Source organism: Chenopodium quinoa, unplaced genomic scaffold (genome assembly GCF_001683475.1).
Source record: "Chenopodium quinoa cultivar QQ74 unplaced genomic scaffold, ASM168347v1, whole genome shotgun sequence".
NCBI classification, from domain to species: Eukaryota; Viridiplantae; Streptophyta; class Magnoliopsida; order Caryophyllales; family Amaranthaceae; genus Chenopodium; species Chenopodium quinoa.
The window spans coordinates 2,655,202-2,677,415 of record NW_018743919.1 but is presented as its reverse complement, the minus strand read 5'-3'; the positions used below and the strand labels follow the sequence as shown (position 1 = coordinate 2,677,415).

Genomic DNA, 22,214 nt, shown 5'->3' with positions numbered 1-22,214 from the left:
AAACAAGTGCTCACTGTGTTTTATTTGGTTTGAAATTGAATCTTTGATTCATCTCCCTACCTCAGTAATTGAGAATTTCTTGTCGTGCACTTCTTATTGGAATCCTCAAAGTCTTACTTTATTGTCATAACTTATTGGAACCATCAAATTCTCATGGTAGGAGAGAAATGAGAAGTTGGAAGAGCAAATACTGAAGGCAGAAAAGTTACAAAGTTGTTGAACAATGATCAATTCTTCTACTTCTCGTGGATGCTAAAAGCCTATACAAGCTATTATGATGTTTGGTTTGTATTTTATATTGCTTTGCGTTTTATTTGTCTTAGGAATACTAGAATTTTCTAGGATCACTCATTCTTGTTATCTTGCTCTTTGAAATATCAGAATAATCCATTTTGATTGTATTGTTGCTTAGTTATTAATTTAACTAGCATTCTTCTGTTATGAATTACACTTAGTGAAGAAGAATTAAGATTCATAAAGTGGATGGAGTTGGGTCAGTGAGGTGGACAGGTGGTGAGCGGAGCTGGTGATTGATATTTAATTTTTTATATAAGATAATCTAACCAAACATACCGGGTACCTATTCAAACTGGTCTCTTTCTTTCTCTTCAAAGAAACCTTTTTTTTTTTTTTGCCTTAAGACAACTGCTTTTGGAATAATATAGATGGTTCTATAACTAATATATTAATAATGCAAAACACTTGAAAAGACCTAGGAAACATTGACTATCAGGGGCTCTTTCGCCTACTCTGGCACACTTGACTAATCTTCAACTCCCTTTGTTGTGTAGTCTTTTGAGTCTTGATTACACTTGATATAGTTTTTGGATTGAATTGTCAGTTTATGAAAACAACCTCTCAGGAAGAATTCCCCTAAAGTTTGGTAATCTGACAAGTTTAGTGAGCTACTTTACAATATTCTTCCAATGACTTGGTAATGTGAAGAATTTGTGGGATCTATAAGTGTCTCTCGCTATGAACTTTATGTTTTAAGAATGTTATGTATTTGGTCTCTATGTCCATATTGAACCCTTAAATGCATTATATGATTCTAGATGTGTTATTTAAGTCTTAAATTTAAAGGAAGTCTTTGCAAGTAGTTTAATCTTTAGGTACTCTGCGGTTTAATAAGCTTTCAGGTATTGTTGCTAATGCTTTAGATTTGAATGTGCCCATTTGAACTGATAATGTTGCGGCCTTGCTAAAATCTTACTATTTTTGTATGGTATTTGCAATAGAGAAATTTGAAGCTTGTATAAAAGTTCTATCCTTTCTGTTTTTTGGATAATGCTCATTCAACAGGGTATTGCTCAGCAGGTTTGAAGTTTTTACTGTGATCAGTGCCAAATAATGCACGTCTTTCACTGGTCAGTAGAAAGGAGAAGAAAAGATAACCAAGTTCATCTTTAGCACATGATATTATTTCACTTGTAGATGATCTGATAAATGTGCTACTTTACAATCATGTTTTTAAAGTTACAAGATTTCTTGAAAAATTGCAATTATATGGGTGAGGCTGTTAATATGACCTCCCTAATTGCCCTAGATGGGATCCTTGTTGGAAGCATTGGGTTAATATTATGTGTATTATTGTCAATATTTATGTGGGATGATATTTAAATCTTTTGACTAGCGTCATAATTTTCTTTCGCTCCATATTAGCTTGTTCTCAAATTCTCATTGGTCTCCAGGAAGTGGTAACACTTTGATTGCAGTCCTATGAACTGCTTTAACTGCATAGCTTATAATCTTTCTGGCATATTTGCTTCATGAGAATTAGAGAAGATATCTTGGATATTCAATCCTTTGTGATTTCAATATTTTTTTTTTTTTTTTTTTTTTTTTTTTTTTTTTTTTTTTGCAGTTGTGCATAATGTAGCAAGTTTAGTGAAGTCTAAAAGCCGTACAAACTATAGAATTTGTAATCATTTTTTTGTTGGTTTGAAATTTTGTTGTTTGTTGATCCTAAAGGTTTTCTCTTTTTCGGTTTTTCCTTTTCACAAGTACCTTGGCTAAATCACAAGCTGAGTGGTATTCTATTATAGTCTAATAACTCTAACTGGGGACTTGATTTCTATTATATCTTTTCTGATATTACTGTTATGTTTTGGGTTTTTTTTTTTTTTTTCCCTTCCGTCCCAGCTGCATGGAATATGCTTTGTATTATACATCTCTGTGAGAAATAATATCGGACCATTAGAGATATGAGTTATATTTGGTCAACACTTTCTTATTGCTTTACTGGCTTACTGCCTCCCTTCATCTTCGTTATGGACCTGTGGTCTACTTTGTCTATATATGTCAAATCTCAAATAGGTGTTTATTTTTGAAAAAAACCTCAAATAGGCTTTAGATCTCTACGAAGCTCTAATGTGCAACATATATGCTAACTAACAACTGGATGATCAGGTTACCCATTTTGCTTGCAGGCATGAGTAGTTAATGTGAGGGCGGAAATCCTATGAAAAAAGGCATAGAAGGTGGACAATAGTTTTGATGTCACCATAAAACCATTAAAATAAAGGAAAATTTGGTATTATTAATCCCAACTTTAGGCCATTTAATTTAATTAATCCCAACTATCGGTTATTCTTGAATAATCTTAACTTTGAGGGGAATTTTCTTTCATCAGGCCCTAACCGGTCAACAAAAGTCAATAACCTGTTATACCAGGTTATTGGACACGTGTCAACACGTGATTTGTCCAAAAAAATAAATAAAATGAAAAAACAAAAACCACCAGCCCCCACCCTCCTCCCCTTCCTCCCGCCGGAAACACTCCCACCAAAACACCCCTCCCCTTCCCTGCCTGCTGGAATCCAGCCCCACTGTTCCCGAAAACCGCCGACTAGCGTTCTCACACCCTTGAAAACATCCCCTCCCTTCCCCCATCCCGTAAAACCATTAAAATAAGGGAATTGCAGTATATGTTTCTTTGATTTGCACCTGTTTCAAGTGGATTCATAAAACCTTTTTCGCTTAATTGACACATCAAATGTGCTCTTTTTGAATAATTTCAATTTCAATTACGCGCGCTGTACAACTAGTTAATTAAAAAGTACAGCAGCCCATGCACCCATCTACAGCAGCACCTCTTCAATAAGACGCCCCAAAACCCAACTTAAACACATAATTAAGCTTAGCCCATTAATGCACAACCTCTAAAAACATAATAGGACCTAATAAGAATAGGTTTGAGCATGATAATTAGGCAAAACATATAAATAATAGGCTCTATTTACATGATACATGAGATGGCAGCAGCGCGCGTGTGCAAACAGATCACTAAAAACCCAATCAAAACTCTTAGTTTAACTTAGCCCATTTTTATACATGACCATAAAACATAGTAGGACATAATAGTCATAAGTTTGATCAAAGAAACAAAGCAAACCATCCCCTAAAATTCATTTTCGCACTGCAAACAGGTCTGAAATTTACAGCAGCTAAGTTATGGATTTTGGAGGCGTAAACATGTTTAAAACTCAACCAAAATTCATTCTTAACAACATGTAACCCATCCCTCATGAATCCCTAACATGTTTGCTACATAAATAGGCTAGAAAATTAACAAAACAATATGTTTATACCCCCAAAAACCCACACAACATTGAAGACATTACAGCAGCCATTTTCATGCTTTCAACCATGATACTCCATGCATTTCATGCACAAACATGACAAAACAACAAGGTTTGATCATGATAACAAATCATACAACCCAAGCATGGGATTACATCATAAACTAAGCACAAGACAAGATGTAACAACCCTAGAAAACCACGAAAATCCCAGCAGCAACAAGGTTTAATAAACTCCTCGAAACCCAATTAAAACTTAGCTTCCTACACATTAATCTAAGCCTAAAACCTACTATTTCTAACCCAAGGGAGGAAAGCTAGTTACCTTGTTGTATAGGCCACCAAAAATCAGAAGAAAAGGAGAAGAATAAGCACCCAAAACGCCCAACAGCCACGCAACCCACGTTCAGCAACACGCCCAGCGAGCACCCCCCTTTTGGCTTGATTTTTGTGACGTTTTTTTGAGCACGAACCTGAGCAAGAACATACTTACACTCAATAGACATCATACAAAACCATTACGGACTTAAAATTCATGGTTTAACATGCTTAAATAAAATTACATACATAGTAGCCCCAAATTCATTCACAGCAGCACCACTTGTAATAAAACTCCCAAACCCCGCCTTAAACACGAAACTAAGCTTAGTCCATTACAGTATACACTCTAAATGCATAATAGGCCATATTAATCATGCATTTGGACTTAGAAATTAGGCAAAACACATCATAAAACTCACAACATCATACGCCCAAAACTAACAGTGGCAGCAGCCCATTGTTCTCTTTTTAGGCCATATAATCGACACAAATTTGCCTAAAAATATTATTCTATAAATTAGGTTTATTCCCAACATGATACTAATTCAAATTAAGCAATAAAATCAACCAAAATAATTAGTTTAAGTCCTAAAAACTATTAATAAACATTGCTGCAGTTGTTTCGCGGATTTCATGACAATATATCAAATTTATATGCTACTAAATTATTTATACCTTAGAGGACCACTCTTTGTGGATTCTAATTTTAAGAAGGTACACATAATTTTATTTTATTTTATTCTTAAAAAAATTAAAGATAGGACAACGAATACAATTAAGAGGTCCTTTCCTTGAGGATACACCTAGTTTATCATTATAAAGGATCGCGAGGAGTTGCCAACTATAACAAGTATCAATTTACAAAATGTCCTACATTTATTATCCAATTTGCTGCTCTATTTCTTTGTAGACATAATGTATTATTGTATTTCTCAATGCTCAAATTTTTGTACAGATAATATGTCTTATTATCTTTATGTTAGTGATGACGCTTTAGATTTTTCACGAAGAAACCTATAATTGAGTCTACCGTCAATATAAAATCGTCTTCCATCATAATTCTGGTATAAATATATATACCTACGAATCTAGGATATAGATGTATAAAATATACATAGTATAATACTAATGCTAAGTATTTCATATGATTTTATACGTGCATTAATTCAAAGTTCAACTAAAAAAAATATAGGTGAAAGAAAGTGACAAGGTCACAAAAACACGAATTGTAGGAATGTGGCCGGTAGATTATACCAATTCAGACCGCACATTGGTAAACTTAGTTACTTTGTACAAGTATATGTTTTCAACCCTTTCAATTTATCCAAAAATCCAAAACTAATATAAGCATCATCTTTTTGCCTATAGATATCGATAATTTTTGCACCAGTAGAATTCTGAAATCTCAAACCTCTTGTTCACTTAGGGTCTGTTCTGATTTACTGAAAACAACTGAATTGATTGGAGTTAAACTAAACTGAACAGAACTGAATTGAACTGATTGGAGCTGAACTAAACTGAACTGAATTGTTCGTGAGTTAAGGAAATTAGGAACTGAACTGAACTGAACTGATTGGTGCTGAAGTGAACTGATCTGAACTGAACGGAAATTAAGCTGAAAAGAACAGGCCCTTAGTCGACTACACAATAAAAGTTTTGCTTATATTAGCCTATACATTGAAAAAATTAGCTTTAAACTTGTGTGATATACGGGTCTGTTCTGTTCAGCTTAATTTCAGTTCAGTTCACTTCAGCTCCAATCATTTCAGTTCAGTACAATTCAGTTACTAATTTTTTTCTCTCATAAACAATTCATTTCAGTTCAGTTCAGTTCAGTTCAGTTGTTTTCGATAAATCGAAATAGGCCCGTAGACATAACAAAACATAAAACAAAATATTAATATTAGGATATAAAAGACAAACTTACAAAAATAAAACAGTAGAAGAATTGCAATTATTGTATTCTCAACTACAATAATAAGACTAAATTTTTTTTGCTCATACGGAATAGTATTTATAGAGTCCACGTAAAGAATTTCTTAGAGAATTTTAATTTGTACTTCTAAGTTCTAACATGACATGCTTAGACAATGCATGCGATTCACAATTTTCTATTATTGAGTGTTTTATAAGTATATGATGTATGAATCCGGAATTAATTTAAAGCAAATCTATTGATAAGTCCTAATTTGTACACATTTTAGGTGTTTATCTACGCTTAATTGCTTATAGATTTAGAGGTCTACCTAAGGTGTATATTTACATTATTTGCTTAATTTATGCTCTAATATTCTCCGTTTGTGTGTTTTGATGATTTTCAGGTGATTTAGATGCAAATGGATTATGGTTGGCTAATTTTGAGTATAATAATCATGGAGTATGATGCTATCTCGCTCAAGGATCTCAACTCATATCTATGAGGCGAAAATGAACTATAATGAAGTAAAGCGTTGATGAAAGACTTGATGAATATGAGTCCCGTCCATTATTTTGATCATAACTTTTAATATACAAATGATAATGAAGTGATTCAAATTGCATTGGAAAGTAGACTTCAAGAGCTTTCCAACGATATATTACACGCCTCAATTAAAGCTCTAGATCTCAAATTATGACCGTTCTAAGACAAGTTATGCGTACAGCAGCGAGACACGGACGTGCCTCATGCTGGCATGCCCATGTATGGACGAGTGAACTAATTAAGGCACGTCCGTGCCTAGACGAATAAAGGAGTTTTATTAGCGGATTAGTTTCCTAATTCTATCTAAACTCCTAGCTTTATTATAAATACTCCTTAGGCTTATTATTTCATTACCCCATTACTTATTAGTTTAGAACCTTAGTTTTCTCTCTAGTTTTAATTTATTAATTCAAGTATTATATTTTCTTCTTCTCTTTCATTATACTCCCTCCGTCCCGTAATATAGTTCCTGTTTTCCTATTTTGGAGATCCAAAATGTTCTTTATGTTTCTATTTCTGGATAGTATGTAAAGATCATTATACCCTAACTTTTTTAAATTTATTCATTATATTTCCTAATTTACCCTTAAATTTTGTACATGCATGCCTTGTACTTTTTCCATGATTGTATCTAAACATTTTTTCTTTTTATAAAAAAAATTGATAAATACTTACTCTAACAATTTATTGCTAGCTTCATGACGAACAAATGCAATACATGCACCACTGACTCAATATAGTACAAACGCAGAAATTATTATTTCGTTCGTCTTTTTACACTTTATAGCATTATTATTTGCTTCATTCTTTATTATATATATATATATATATTCTTAGCAAATTGAATTGTAGATAAGAAAATTAAATAAAATCACTAATAAATTAAATGAAGGAATGGAGAAAGAGAGGGAATGGGCATTTTCTATTTAATTAATGAACTTTCAAACATGGTATAGCGAAATATATAGTGGCATTGCTCATTGTTTCATAGACAACCATTACACACGATCACTGAATTTGGTTTATTATCATGCATTGAGATCGACAGCTAGCTAGGACCATAATTCTTTGTTTCAATATAATGTCATCTTTAAAATATATATATATATATATATATATATATATATATATATATTCCTTGCATTGTTTGGTTCTATATATGGGTAACGATATATACAGTTCTAGTTCGATCTGTAATTTTGCATTGAATTAACTGTTGATTGGTGATATTAATTTATAAAATTGACACTACAAATGAAAGTGTTGATTGGTGATATTAATTTTTTTTGACTTAATTATATCTCTAAATTTTTACTATTATTTTTTTTTTTTATTTTGTTTTGCATTGGCTACATACCCTATGGCCGGGTTGTAGAAATAAAATAAGTATTTGATTAATACATTTTCAAATACTACATATACTGTAATATTCTAAAATATTTCCTCACTTTAACTATTTTGTCGCAATTACCAAACATAAATAACTTTAAGAGACAAAAAGAGAATTAATTTTAAAATGTATGACAAAATCATGTATCATATTTTGCTTTACTAATTTTTATTTGATGCAAATATTGTTGTACTAATGACTATGCTTAATATTATCTCTCTTATAACTTCTTATTTTTAACCTTAGGATTGTATATACAGGAGTATATATTTATCTAATTTCTCAAGTTCCAATGGCTTTTTTTTAGACCATAAGAATTAATAAAAAGGATAAAAAAAAACCCCCACAGAAACAGAAGTAGGAGAAGTGTAGCACCCGGTTTTTGAGCATGCAACCAAAAAATTGTGAAAATATTCCTTAGTTATAATGTCTCATTTAATGAGAGCATTATTACCTATGAACTACTTACTCAAAACAGACATGCAAACAAGATTATTGGATGTAGGTTGTACTCCACATTTACTCCAATTATATTGTTAGAGAGTACAAGCTGATGATGTATTTTTTCTAATAAAAAAATTATTATTGACCTTGGAAGAAAAATTAGTCTAGTGTCTAGCTTATAAAAATATCTTAACTTATCCTTCTTTTTTTTTTAAGGAAAATTCAAGTTTATCACCGTTATAAATATATTTGTTCGTTTATCATCATAGGGGCAAAAGTGTAAATTTTGCAATAAAATGGATAAACCTGCTACACAGTCTATCCTTAAAACGTAGCGGTTCATCTCAAAACCGTTACTTGATATAGAAACTTGTTTATCACGAAGATTAACTCGGACGGCCTCTCCTGATAATATATCGGAAAAAATTAGTATCAAATATCAAAAGCGTGTACCAAAATAAAAAAGACGTGCTAGGATGACCCTTTGCAAGCCATAAGATGATAAGAAAATATTTTATGCCATTTAACCTCTCAAATATGATTTTGAAAATTTTCATGCCATGGTAAATGTTAAACCCTAGCCAGCTCGATCTTGATGAAGTTAACTAAATTAAAGTTTAACCTTCAACAAATCACTATTATTCATTGTTCTTAATAAAACGTGTCACCATGACACACTTGTCATTTTCACAGTGCCAAATTAAGCCTCCGATGTGAGATGAAACCAAATGTTCAAGAATCACAAACTCGAAGTCACCTCTAATTTGGGATTTTAAAAAAAAATTGTGTAATACAGAGAAGTTTAATACGTATTGAATATATAGATTGATAATACTCCGTATGTTATTTTCACTCTTTTGAAAAAACAAAATAATGTAAAATGTTTAATAATTTCAACTTTATAAAAGTTGACAATGGGATAGATATTTACAATAGCTTAACTTTTACTAATACATAGTAATATAAGTATAATAGTAATAATTAATCCACTCGCAAATTAGTACATTGTACACATACGTGTTCCTATATCTTCATTAAATCTTCAAATAGATCATCCAATTAAATCAAGTTTCTCTAAACTTTGAAGTTATGACATGTAACTTCAAAGATTAGTGAAACTTGATTAATTTTTGAAGTTACATGTCATAACTTCAAAGATTAGTGAAACTGGATTTAATTTTTGAAGTTTATTAGTGCATGGTTAGTGGTTTACTGAATTGCTGTGTTCGGTGAATGTCATTGAAAGTACATGAAGTCATCGTGATACACTGTGAAGACTGAAGCATGGATGTTTGTACGGAGCAATAAGCTTCTACTTCGTAATTTCGTAATAGGAGTATTAAATTTTGATAGATTAGATATTTTCCTCTTATATTATTCACGTGGCAAAATCTTGGGAGGTGATACACATACAATTGTTGTATGTGGACCAAACATACAACACCAATTAAAATATGACAACTCATCATTAGCTAAAACATGAGAGGGAAAAAAATTTATTTTTTGGCGCAATTTACTAGACTAAGGCGGAATAAATTTTATTGGCGCCAAATAATTTTTCTTATTACTAAAAAAATATTTTACGTTACTAAAAAATACAATTATGTTACTAGAAAAATAGCATCCTAATCAACGTCATTAATGAAGAAAGATGTTTAATATAAGAATTGAATAATACTTCATTTGACGATATTTTACAAACTACAACTCAAAAAATTATTAGAAAAAAACCAATGAAATTATTTTTTCATGATCTTTCTATAAACATGGATCCATATCGATATATTTTCAAAAATGTTATGAAGTTGGACAATTTTAACCTTACTTTAGTTTGTTATTTTATTAATAAGTGTTAGTAATTTGTCATTATTGTAACTATAAAAATTTCAAACATACCAAAATAACATACATTATATTTTTATTACATATAAAGTAACCATACAAAATTAAATACGTACGTATTAGATACAATTATACAATTATCTATTGTTTTACGGAATAAGTCATACATTGAAGAGTTTAATTCATTCGTTAAAGGTTTTTAATCAAATAATTAAGAGTTAAAATGAAATCACGAAAGGTTACACATAAATTATTATCACTTATTACTAAATACTCCCGTGTGTTTATAACTGTCTCCTTAAACATAATCTTGCATATATTGTTACCATTTTTTGTGGAAAATTAAAGATTTGAAAGTGATATTTAATAAATATAAATACATTGATTATGATTCATACATTTGTGGGTTACACAATTATTATCATTTACAACTTATTATTGTTAAAATACTCATATGCGTTTACAATTTATTTTATTAATAAAAATCGTGTTACTAAATAAGTTGGTTTAATTATTTTTTTATTTGATTTTATCATATTTACGGATACTAGTTTAATCATCATATAACTAATATATAAAGCTAAACTTTTAGCTAGGTCACGAGACAGCGACACTTGGCGTTGTAACTTTTTGCCGAGTGTCGCACCACGTAGGCGACAATTAAATATTAATATGACACATAGGATTTATTTGAATATATTTATTGTATAATAGGATAAAAAGAGTCATTTTAGAGTTTTATTTTCAATAAAAGTTGAATGGATTTAGTAGGATAAAAGAGTTATCTTAGAGTATTATTTTCAATAAAACTTTGATTTAAAATTTTATTTTCAATAAAATACCAATATTTTTATACAAAATGGCGGATCCAAAAAGGTACAAAAGGAAAAAATAAAAATCAAAGAGACCTTTTATTATATATAACCGTTCTCTTAAGTCTTAACACGCAACCAACCTTTCCCTAGATGTTACGAGAAAATAAAAAGAGATCAAAGCTTAAGACAACCGTTCTTTTTAGTTGTACATTATTACTTCTAAATTTTTTAGATTGACAAGTGATTATTAATCCATAAAATACTCATAAACGGCAAGTATGATTGTCAAGTGATTATTAATCCATGAATTGAAAATTCAAATAATATACATATTTTAGATAAAAATTTTAATTTTTAAATTCAATAAACAACCTGGGCATCGCACAGGGCACAAAACTAGTATTAATATGTGGAAAAAGGCTAGTTTGTTTATAGCATAAATAAATACAAAGAATAAAAACAATTGTTAGACACAAAGTCTTAATATAATAAATACAAAGTGTTTATAAAAAAATAAAAATAAAAAGGATGAATTATTGTCACTTATTACTAAATATCCCATGTGTTTAAGACTTGTTTCTTTAATAATAAATTTTTACTAAAAAAGTGTCATTTATGCATAGAATGTATAGTTTTGGATACTATATTTTCATTCTTTGTTACTAGTTGATTATGTGATTAAAGATACTATACTAAAAAAAAATTATGATTAAGGATGAGATTCAAATCCGGTCAAAATTGAATGTGTAACAATTTATGAGCTGCGTTATATAGTAACCAACATTGCGAGATATTCACCATGTAAACATTATGCAAACAAAATATTTTAGGCAAGCTTAGCCTCAACACTCTGAAGTATGGCTTAGATGTACTGAGCACTCTGAACTTTGCGTAGTAGTCAAAATACCACCAACTATGGTGTTAGGTGCGACGTATGCCTTATATGAAATTTTAAGCCACAATTTTTTACCGGAGGTGGTGAATTCATGCAAGCCAAGTGGATGAAAACTGTTAATCATTTCTGTAAATTGTTCTGGAGAGTGAAGATTCACCTCCTCCAGTGAAATAAGTGGCTGAAAATTTTCATTTAAGACACACGTCTCACCTAACACCATATTTGGTGATGTTTTGGCTACTACACAAAGTTCAGTGCACTCAATGCACCTAAGTCATATTTCAGGGTGTTGCGACCAATTTTGCCAATATATTATTCTTCACTGCATTGTCGATAATTAATCATGTACTTACCCAATTAACGGTATTTGTTACCAATTAATTTACAAAATTATTGCGTTAGTCATTTACATACAACTGGTTAAACTTTACTCCTAATATCTTCTATTGTTTAGAATAATTTCGCGATCCATCTAATCATTTTCATACAATTGGTTAAACTTTACTCCTAATATCCATCACCATGGTATGTTCCGAATAATTGTTTTTGTATCCCCTCCCATTGTCAAATTAGATCTCAATTAATTGAGACTTTCATTCACTTATTTATAAATTTTTATAACGTACAAATTTCTTATGACACTCTAAATTGCTAATAACTTCATTAAATTTACTTATTCAATAACATTTCAAGTTCTTTGTTAATAATGTTACAATGTTACGTGTATCATCACATCATTCTCCATACGATTATTCCCATTACTAACAACTTATTATTGCTAATTTAATCGATCCTTTGTGTTTACAATTTATATCATTAATTAGACTCCTGTTACTCGAAAAAGTGGTTATATATTTTTTATTATACTCTTGACATATATAAGGTTACTATTGTACTAAATATATGAACTTAATGAATCAAAAATTATAAGTAACCTTTTGGTAAATAAAAGGTTATATAGATTGAATCTTGTACGTGTTTTTATTATTTTTATCATTTCAAAATAAATTTGTGATCTTTAAGTTTTATTTTATAAATTCCAATAAAATGTTAAAATTGTTAGGGGGATGTGGTTCACAAAGTGGTATGGGTTTGGAATTAGGAATGAAATTAGGGTGGTATGGGGTTGGAACTTGATTCTTAATATATTATATTTGGTTGTTGTTCAAGAATAGGTTTTTATATTTTATTTGATACCTAAAGGTGTGGTATTAGCCATACCCACCTTCCCCCTTGGGTTTCTAAACCCCATACCTTGTGGGTTTGAGGTATGGGTTTAAAAATTATATTTTTCTTAAAGAAACTGCATTTATAAAATATAAATTATTTATCACAACAATTTGGATACAATATTTGTTGTTGTCGTTACTAAAATTATTATAAGCATTTTTAAAAAAAAGATCAATGTAAGGATTTTAGAAATTTTTTGATAAAAGGGCAAATTATGCGCTTAGGAGGGATCGAACTCGAATTAATATAACATCGGTGAAATTTTATATTCAGCGTAAGTAACTAAGATTGTGGGATCGGGATAAACACCATGTCAATAATTGCAAAAATAATATTAATATATGTGCTTATCAAAATTTAGCGCTTGTGTTACTAAATAATTTACAAACTTTATTGCTTGTGTGTACTGCTTATTTTCAAAATTATTGGGGGTTTTCTTCCATTACAAACAACCTTAATACACCATTTTTAGCCGAGGTTTTACGAATCTCCAATTTCTTTTGTAATCAATATGTCTTTGGATACTTCTGTGCCTTTAATAATAATTATTATAATTCAAAAAAAAAAATCCAAATTCAATAGAGAACGGGAGGAATTGAAGAATACGAAGACTCATTTCAATATTTCATTGGAATATGGTAAGAAGACCTATTTCAATAGTTGAAGATTGTTATAGGATGAAGAATAACTCAATTAAACCACAAAATATAAAACAATGATTCATTTAATTTGTTAATTGGAATTAAACTATTTGAACACCATATAATCATAAAACTAAAGGAGATTGCCGAACTCGTCAAATCTTGATATTGTCAGCTACACAACAATAAATTAATCCAATAAAATCGAGTAATTTGAGTAGTGATGTAAATTCAAGTTTTGTAGACGAAAGTGCACCACCAACCTTTCTTGGAAAACGGACGAACAAATCGATGACAATAGGATGAAAAGTTTAAGGGAAATTCTACACGTTGGCCTCTCGGTTTCAATTTTTCTGCGTGGACAAACTTTTTTCCAACTCTCTCAAGTGGCACGCTGGTTTTGCAAAATTAAGTGTAGTGTCCTTTTTTGGTTTTATGGCTAACTTTTATAATTAAAATGGGTTAACCTAAGGTTTTTTAGTTTAAAAATTAATTAAATTATATTTTAAAATGATAAAATTAAAAAAAAAATCCTAATATTCTAGGTCACTTGACACGTGTCAAGTCGTAAGTGGTCCAAAAAAATAAAAATAAAAATAAAAATAAAGAAAAAATCAATTAAGAAAAAAAAAAATCAAAACTAGCCACCACCAGCCCGCAACCACTGGCGGTGGCCAATTCCCTCCACAGCCAACCAAACCACCCTGTCCCTAACCCCAGCCTCAAAACCTCCCCTGAAACCGCCTCACCCTCGCAAAACTAGCCCCCTCTCCCTCCCTCCCACCCCCTAAACCAGCCATAGCCACAACCCCAGCCTCGAAACCGCCACCCATAAAACCCAAAACCACTTATAACCGTCCCTAAAACTATCCTCATCCCCTCCCCAACCCCCGTTCCCACCTATAACACCAACCCCAACCCTCAAAATCACCTCCCCTACCCCCAAAACCACCAAAAGCGCATCCCCTTCCCTTTCTCTCTCCTCTAATTGCCGGAAAACGCAAATAAAGGGAGTGATGAGTGGGTTTGCAGTGCGGAGAGGGTTTCCGGTAGGTCGGAAAAGTGGGTTGGGGGATCAAAGAGGGTGGTTTATGGGTGGGGCTTGCCGATTAGGGAAGGTCGGCCACCAGCGTTGGGTGGCTGGTGGTCTTTGGTTTTTTTTTTTTTTTTGTTTTTTAATTTAAATTAATTTTTTTTTTTGAATCAATTAGAATGCAACACGTGTCAAATTGTTTTTTAAAAAAATTAACCCTTTCTTTAGGTAACCGGTGATCGTGGGTTGGGGGCTGTTTTTTTTTTTAAAAAAAAAAATTTCTTTATTTTTTTTTAATTTTATTATTTTTAATTTTATTATTTTAAAATATAATTTAATTAATTTTTAAACTAAAAAATCTTAGGCTAACCATTTTAATTATAAAAGTTAACTATAAAACCAAAAAAGGACACTACACTTAATTCTGCAAAACCAGAGTGCTACTTGAGAGAGTTGGAAAAAAGTTTGTTTTCCACGTAGAAAAATTGAAACCTTGAGGCCACCATGTAGAATTTCTCAAAGTTTAAATTATCGGTTTTTCATATTTGTGTTCATGGTGGTTTTTTTTTTTTTTTTTTTCCTTTTAACGCAAATAGGAAACATATAGATAGAGTCCTAGAAGGATTTAATTATAAAGCCATATCAAGTTCGAAGTTTAAGCAAAATAGGATAGTAGGAGCAAAATATATATACATCCAAAACTAAAAGGCTGATATGCCTATAGCTGTCAGCCTGTCACTAATACCCACAGTAGAAAGAAAAATAAAGACTAATATATTACAAACATCCCAAAGTGACATCATGAAACAGCCAAAAAGAAGATTAGTTGCCATTAAACTCGTTCATTTGATGAAGAAACATCTCCTTGGTGCAGTCAAGGACTAAAGAAATGATTTTTTTTTTTCTTTAAAATAAATAATTTCAGAAATAAAATGTGTCATTGGAAATGACAAATATTGTAAATTTCAAATATTAAGTTAGTTTGAAATTTCATTCGATTTTAAATGAAATTTCAAATTTTAGCGGATTTAGGGGCCTAATATAACTTCCAATGAAAAGTTGTCATGTCAAATTGTATGTGGGTTTCGCATACAATGGTCGTATGTGTAGCCTTTTCCCAAAATCTTATAAGAAATTGTTTTATAATAGTCATAATTAATTATGATTAGTTGCTTAAAATTGAGGGTTACTTCAATAATTTGTAATGTTTTTTCACAAACAACTCTTAATGTCACGCAATAAATTAGTGAAAAAAATTTTAATGCATCTAAAATAAAATCCTAGAATACATTATCAATGTACTAATATGCATGCAAACACTGCTTTAATTTATTCTTTCCCCCCAATTTTCTGCCAGCATGCATGGTACTCCGTAATCCATTTTGCGGGCTTGCTTATTTAAGCTCCTTCGCCCTTATTCTAATTATAATGGATCGAAATGCATTGATTGATGATGTATAAGTACTCCTTGATTTATACTTGTATAAATCGAAGTATGAAGGACGAAAGTCATTTTCATACCCTCTAAACACTTCATAAATTTTATTTCTATACATTTGGTTGTATCACCTGTAAGGCTATAACCTATAGTTGTACATGTAAAACCAATTACGGTAATAAATTGATGAATATATTCTATGTACTTCGTAATTTACATCTACTGTAATTTGTTTACTTATGATATATACAATTCTAAGGCTTAAGAGATGAATGACGAAATAATTAAATCACTCACCTTAATGACAAATTCTTATTAATGTTTACATTTTTAACTTCTTATATGCAGCCCTTAAGAATGCAATGTATATATCATTTTCATTGTTTTAAATTGGGTAGAATTATTTGGTTACATCAGTACATTAATTGCACTTCTTCTATCCATGCATATATGTGCAGAGGGAAGAGCAAGTAGTCCACACCCTCTTAAATGCATTTTCTAAGTTTCAAGCCCCATTTAAAACCTCGCTCTTTTAGTTCTCTTTCCAGTATTACTCACTCTCCCTCAATTTCACACTTTCCCAAGCCCTTTTTTTCCCATAAATTTCAAGATATTTTTGTTTCAAATTAAAACTCTCAATTATAATGGATGTTCATAGAATAAGTTCTAATTGTTCATTACAATTTAATTATCTTTGTAGAAAGGTTGTTCATTTGTTGGAATGTATTCATATTAGAGAATTTGGGTTTCATCAATTTGCTTTCAATTTGTTGAAGAATGTTGCTTTGGCCATTGCCACCATCATATTTGCACTTGGTAAGTTTGTTTATCATCTTATTTATATAATATTCTCAATTTCTTACATATATACGTGTTTAAGGATGTATTAAACTTCGACTTTTACTAATTAAATATATAGATATATTTTTTTTTATTTTATTAAACCCCATGGTGGCGACCCTTTGAACATTTTTGATGGGTACGTGTTAGACGAGGGGTCACATGTATATCATAGTCTCATAATTTCTCTTTCTTAATAATTAAGTTTAAGAAAACGCGCTTTTTAGGAGCATTAGTAAATTCGAAAGAGACTAATTTTGAGCATGCATTATTTTTATGTGAAATGTACCTATACAAAAACAAAAACTATGATCATACAATTGTTAATTTTTTTTTTCTTTTATTATATTTTATACTTGGGAATATTTTGGCAGGAGGGGTGATAATAGGAGGCATTGCAGGAGCCATAAAAGGGCAAACAACCGAGTCAGGGTTATGTAGAGGTGCCGCAATTGGGGTCATGTCAGGTGCCATTGTTGCCCTTGAGTTGCTTGATTCACTCCTCAATGGTCATTTTCCGTTCAAAGTATGTATTACTAATTACACGGATAATCAGCTAGCATATTTGGTAAGGTCTATTGTTCAATCACGATGTTTTTTACGTTGCGAAAGAAGTGGGTTCACAAAAGAGTGACATTTTCTATGACAAAGCCCATAGTACATAGAAAAATTCATGCCCATGTTGTTTTCCTAGAGATGAGGTGCATATGATCGAGTCAATATAATTTTGCTTTAATACAATGGACCATATAGTTGTGCGTTGATTTTTTATACACGAATTAAACCCTACACATCATGTAAGCAACTTGTTCATCACAATAATATATAGTACTTACCATGATTATAGATTCTGACATGTAACTGGCAAAAAGTTTGATAAGATATGTAGATATTAATTTACACACATAATTGATTAAGAAATTGGACAACAAAAATTCAGTTCTTTGGTTAAGAAATTGGACTTATAAAATAGGGGTTTTTTTTTCGATTTTCTTTTTTAACATGGAATAATGAGAAAACAACCTCATCTCATCAATAAGTTGTCCTTTTAATTCTCTCAAAATATCTTCTATGTTCACGGAGTGTACTAATAGTATCTCTTCATAGTGTTACTCAAAATGGTCACGTCTATTAGAAATATCAGATATGTACATCAACCATCCTTACGAGTGTAACATAGATGCATCGAATTGGCGAATCTAGATCATAGATTTCAATTTAGTAAAGATAAAATTCATAAAAGCTGGGCCCATCTATTTTTTTTTTTTTTTTTAATAGCTTTATCGTATAACTTGAATTTATTCCTCTTACTCTTCTACAGAAATTATTAAATTACTTGCCCATAATAGGATGTAGGACTATCCTATGATATTTTTCTTAATTGAATTTGATTGGGCCCCAAAAGTAGGTATAGTTTGGAGGATGAAAATTAAGGCAAGGCTTTACATATCAGAATAACCTAACCAAATTAAGCTACCATATTAAGAACTGTAAATTGCTGCTATTCTGTGTATAATTAATCACCTAATTTTAGTTTTATTTTTAATTAATTTTGTTACAATCAGGTTGCTCTTTTCGGATGCATATTTAATGGCAAGGCCTTTAGGGAATTGGTCAGCCCCGCTGTTCTTAAGGCGTACCAGTGGCAAGTAAGTTTAATTACATAAAATGAAGAGTTTGAGTAACATAGATAATCACTTCAATAATATAATTATCAAGTCTATTTTTAAGAATAAATATATACATAATGGTATAATACGAAGAATTCATATGGTTTTAATTTGGCTCACTAATGGATTTACTTTAATTCAGACAAGTATGAATGAGGGATTTGGGAATGAAGAAGGATCAGATTTATATAACATCGTCGAAATTCGAGGGTTGTTCCCTGAGCAGATCAAGAAGCTCCCTGTGATCAATTTCCATAGCAATTCATCGAATTCTTCTCTTCCAATGATTTCACATAATGATGTTTGTTGCACCATTTGTTTACAGGTAATTATTGCTTTCCTATATCATAATTAATGCCTAATACAGTGTTAGCTACGAAGTACTTTCCATTAATAAGTAGAGCTGACAATTACTGACACAACATCATTCAATAATACGACCTCAGTTTCTCATTAAAATACAACTTGAATTTGCTTAATTAAGCAAATACACTAGTCACTAGGAGACATCTCACTTTTGTTGGCATCATTGATTAACATTTTAAATAAGAAGCACTACTCATCATGTAAATTATATAGATTATAAAGTTATAGTCTTTAAAGACCTTGTGCAACTATATATAACTAATACAATATCAAAACATAAATACGACCCATTCACCTGAATTGATTATGCTTCTAAAAGCAATGGTTTATTATTGTTTATTTGGAACGAAATTAAAGATAGTGATTTTGTTAATAAATTGGAAATTATTTGTATTTCGCTCATTCTTGTCCTTGTTTTTTCCCTGATTTAGGGTATTGAGGAAGGCGAAAGAGCACGAAAGCTACCAAATTGTCAACATTTGTTTCATATGATGTGTATAGACGAATGGCTAATACGAAGTACATCATGTCCTGTTTGTAGAAAAAATGTTGTTGATTCTACTCAATATTCGGGCTGCAGAAATGTAGTACAAAGTTAACTAGTTGTACAAGGAATATGAAGATGTAAAAATTTGGGATCATAGGCCACTTTGCTAATTGTGGAAATGAGTTGATGTGAAAAGGTTAACCACCAACCATTCTTCATTTTATTTATGCCTTATTTTCCTGAAATGCGTATCAACTGTGAGAGCTTCAGAGGAATCTGTTACATGCTGCACTGTTGTAAGGACTTGTAACAAAAGAAAGGAAAAAAAACGGTTATTAATATATGATATATACGCTACCGTCTTTAGGAGAGTATATAAATATTAAATACATTTTTTAAAATGGTATAACTTTAAAAAAAATTAGGACAAAATCATGTGTTGATTGGAGTAAATTAGTTCATTATTGCTTTCCTCAAAAAAAAATAAAAATAAAAATAAAATAAAATAAAAATATTAGTTTATTATTGCTTATACTAATTATTTATCTTTTTTTCAATCTTCTTACATACAACCCTAAAAAAAAAAAAATTTAAAAAAAATTGCATCCTTTTGCACCAAAAATACAAAAACAAAGCTCGAGTATTATAGAGTTAATAAGATAGTAAATTGGTCATGACCCTGACCTGTTCTCAACCCCCATAGCCTTGACCAAATCCAATAAGTGCATTAGTGTAACCCTTTATTGAGTATTGAGTACTAACCCACCCATTTCAACCCGCCAAATAACCAGGTCTATGTAGAAATTAGAAGAGATGTAAAATTGGACGTATGGCACATAAAATTATATAAGACATATGGGCTTCACAATTAGATGATAGCCCATCAATATCAAATAGTCCACATAGAGTTATACTGTTATACGATACGACTATACAGGTGGGCTCTGCGAGTTTATATTTGTCATATGAGAAGGAAATATAAACCATAATAATTATGTGGCCATGTATTGTCTTTTTAAATTCAATTGAAGTATTGGGCTTTAAAAATAAACAGTATAATTTGGACTGCCATTAAGAGTCCTTTTTTTTTTTTTTTTTTTTTAAGTAAGACAACTCCGTTAATTGGATTGCTCACTAGTGAGGTAACCTAGTTACGCAAGTTAGACTCTTGGGAATAGGGGACGATAAGGGATCGGAGTCTCAACCCTTAAGAACTGTAGCTAGTAAACATCAATCAAACGCATAACCTCACAGTTATGAGATGAAACTCTTGCCAATCATGTCTTTGCCTCCATGCATAATAAAACTATAAAAGAGATGCGCAAATCAATTTTAAGAATAAGAAAATCAATGTTCAATTATAATACATTGTATAATGTATGATATGAAATCATTAGGAAACAAAATGATTGAAGTTTGTCTAATAAAACCTTTTACTGATAGGCTAGTCCCTAATCTACCTTGATTGTGGTCCTAGGAAAAGAAATATTACAAAGGACAGAATCAAGTGGGTGTACTACTTAATCCATCAAAAGAGGGATTATGGCATCACCCACTTTCAATGGCAACAAATATTTGCCCTATTTACTCAGGAGATTCAGAATCATGGTCCAACTAGTACGACTTATATAAACGTAGTATATGAATCACGAAATGCTCCAATCAAGTTGTTTGGGGTGTTCGATTGTTACTATACACAACTGAAAGGTCGATAGTTCAATTCTTATCCATAGTTGTTGAAATCTCGATCCGGATCTTACGATCCTACGATTCTACGATCCAAAATTGCGTGATCGACCCCTATCTTTGGTAAGATCTTAAAGTTTGTAGGATCTTACGATCCTACTCCGATAATAATTATGAGTGGTAGGATCCCAACACGATCCTACGAATTTATTACAATCCTACAATCCGATCTAACATTTTACTATAATATGAGACTTTGATTTATTTTGACATATTTTTTATTACTCATTAGGTTATATGCACCTAAATTTAATGTATTCAATAATTATCGCCAATAAATTAGCGAATCCGAGACATTAATATGATTTTATCAATTGACAACTTGCAATTGTCATAGTTAAGGTCTCATTCTTGACAAATTTGCACATAATTTATTAATTTAAACTTGTGTTATTAATCTTCTAACTACCATACAGACAAAGCTAAATGAAGATCGATCTTTCTTAAAATAATATATAATATTATTCGTTATTAAGTAGGATCTTACGATCCTACGATCCTATTCTATCGATTGAATCCCACCCCCCCTCATCGATCCAAGGTAGGATCCCGATCCCAACAACCTTGTTCTTATCTGACCTTTTTTTTTTTTTACAGGAGATGTGGGGTAAAGATCGAACCCAGGTCACTCATGGGGGAAATAGAGGGACAAACCATCCCTTCACTCCATGATCCTCAATATGAGACTTAGCGAAAACAAAGAAGTTGTAGTATATAGCGACTTAAATTGATGGGATTGTACATATTTATTTGACTATTTAGTGAATCACATTTCCATTTTTTTTTAAAATCTCCAATCTCTTAACTCAAATGATGTCTTTTAACAGTTAGGTAGACGGGATACATGTAAGATATTTTATGTAAAAATTATAAGATTATATCTTATAACGACGTACTCGTAATCCATATTCCAGAAACAAGAAATGGTCCTAAACTAGCAATTGTTGTATTTAATTACGGTGATTTATTAAATAGCGTGACCTAATGATTAAGGTCTAGTGTAGTATGTAGACT

The 22,214-nt window shown here is 31.0% G+C and overlaps 1 protein-coding gene across 2 annotated transcripts; it reads left to right on the top strand.

Moving 5' to 3' along the window:
* The first annotated feature begins 16,555 nt into the window (after positions 1–16,555).
* Positions 16,556–19,662, top strand: LOC110687367 (NEP1-interacting protein-like 1). Of its 2 annotated transcripts, none has more exons than XM_021864010.1 (5): positions 16,556–16,907; positions 17,306–17,499; positions 18,497–18,580; positions 18,744–18,926; positions 19,399–19,662. In XM_021864010.1, the coding sequence occupies exons 1-5, from the start codon at positions 16,736–16,738 to the stop codon at positions 19,564–19,566; spliced, it is 801 nt and encodes a 266-aa protein (XP_021719702.1). In that variant the 5' UTR covers positions 16,556–16,735; the 3' UTR covers positions 19,567–19,662. The 2 variants fall into 2 exon arrangements, with proteins under 2 accessions (XP_021719702.1, XP_021719703.1); XM_021864011.1 differs by having other exon boundaries at positions 16,557–16,907; positions 17,306–17,457.
* Positions 19,663–22,214: the final 2,552 nt, after the last annotated feature.

What these genes read in the sequence shown, in the direction of transcription:
- LOC110687367 (XM_021864010.1), top strand. Translation starts at nt 16,736, where the DNA reads ATGGATGTTCATAGAATAAGTTCTAATTGTTCATTACAATTTAATTAT. An exon ending in CACCATCATATTTGCACTTG is followed by an intron (nt 16,908 to 17,305) that starts GTAAGTTTGTTT and finishes ATATTTTGGCAG; the next exon opens with GAGGGGTGATAATAGGAGGC. An exon ending in GTTGCACCATTTGTTTACAG is followed by an intron (nt 18,927 to 19,398) that starts GTAATTATTGCT and finishes TCCCTGATTTAG; the next exon opens with GGTATTGAGGAAGGCGAAAG.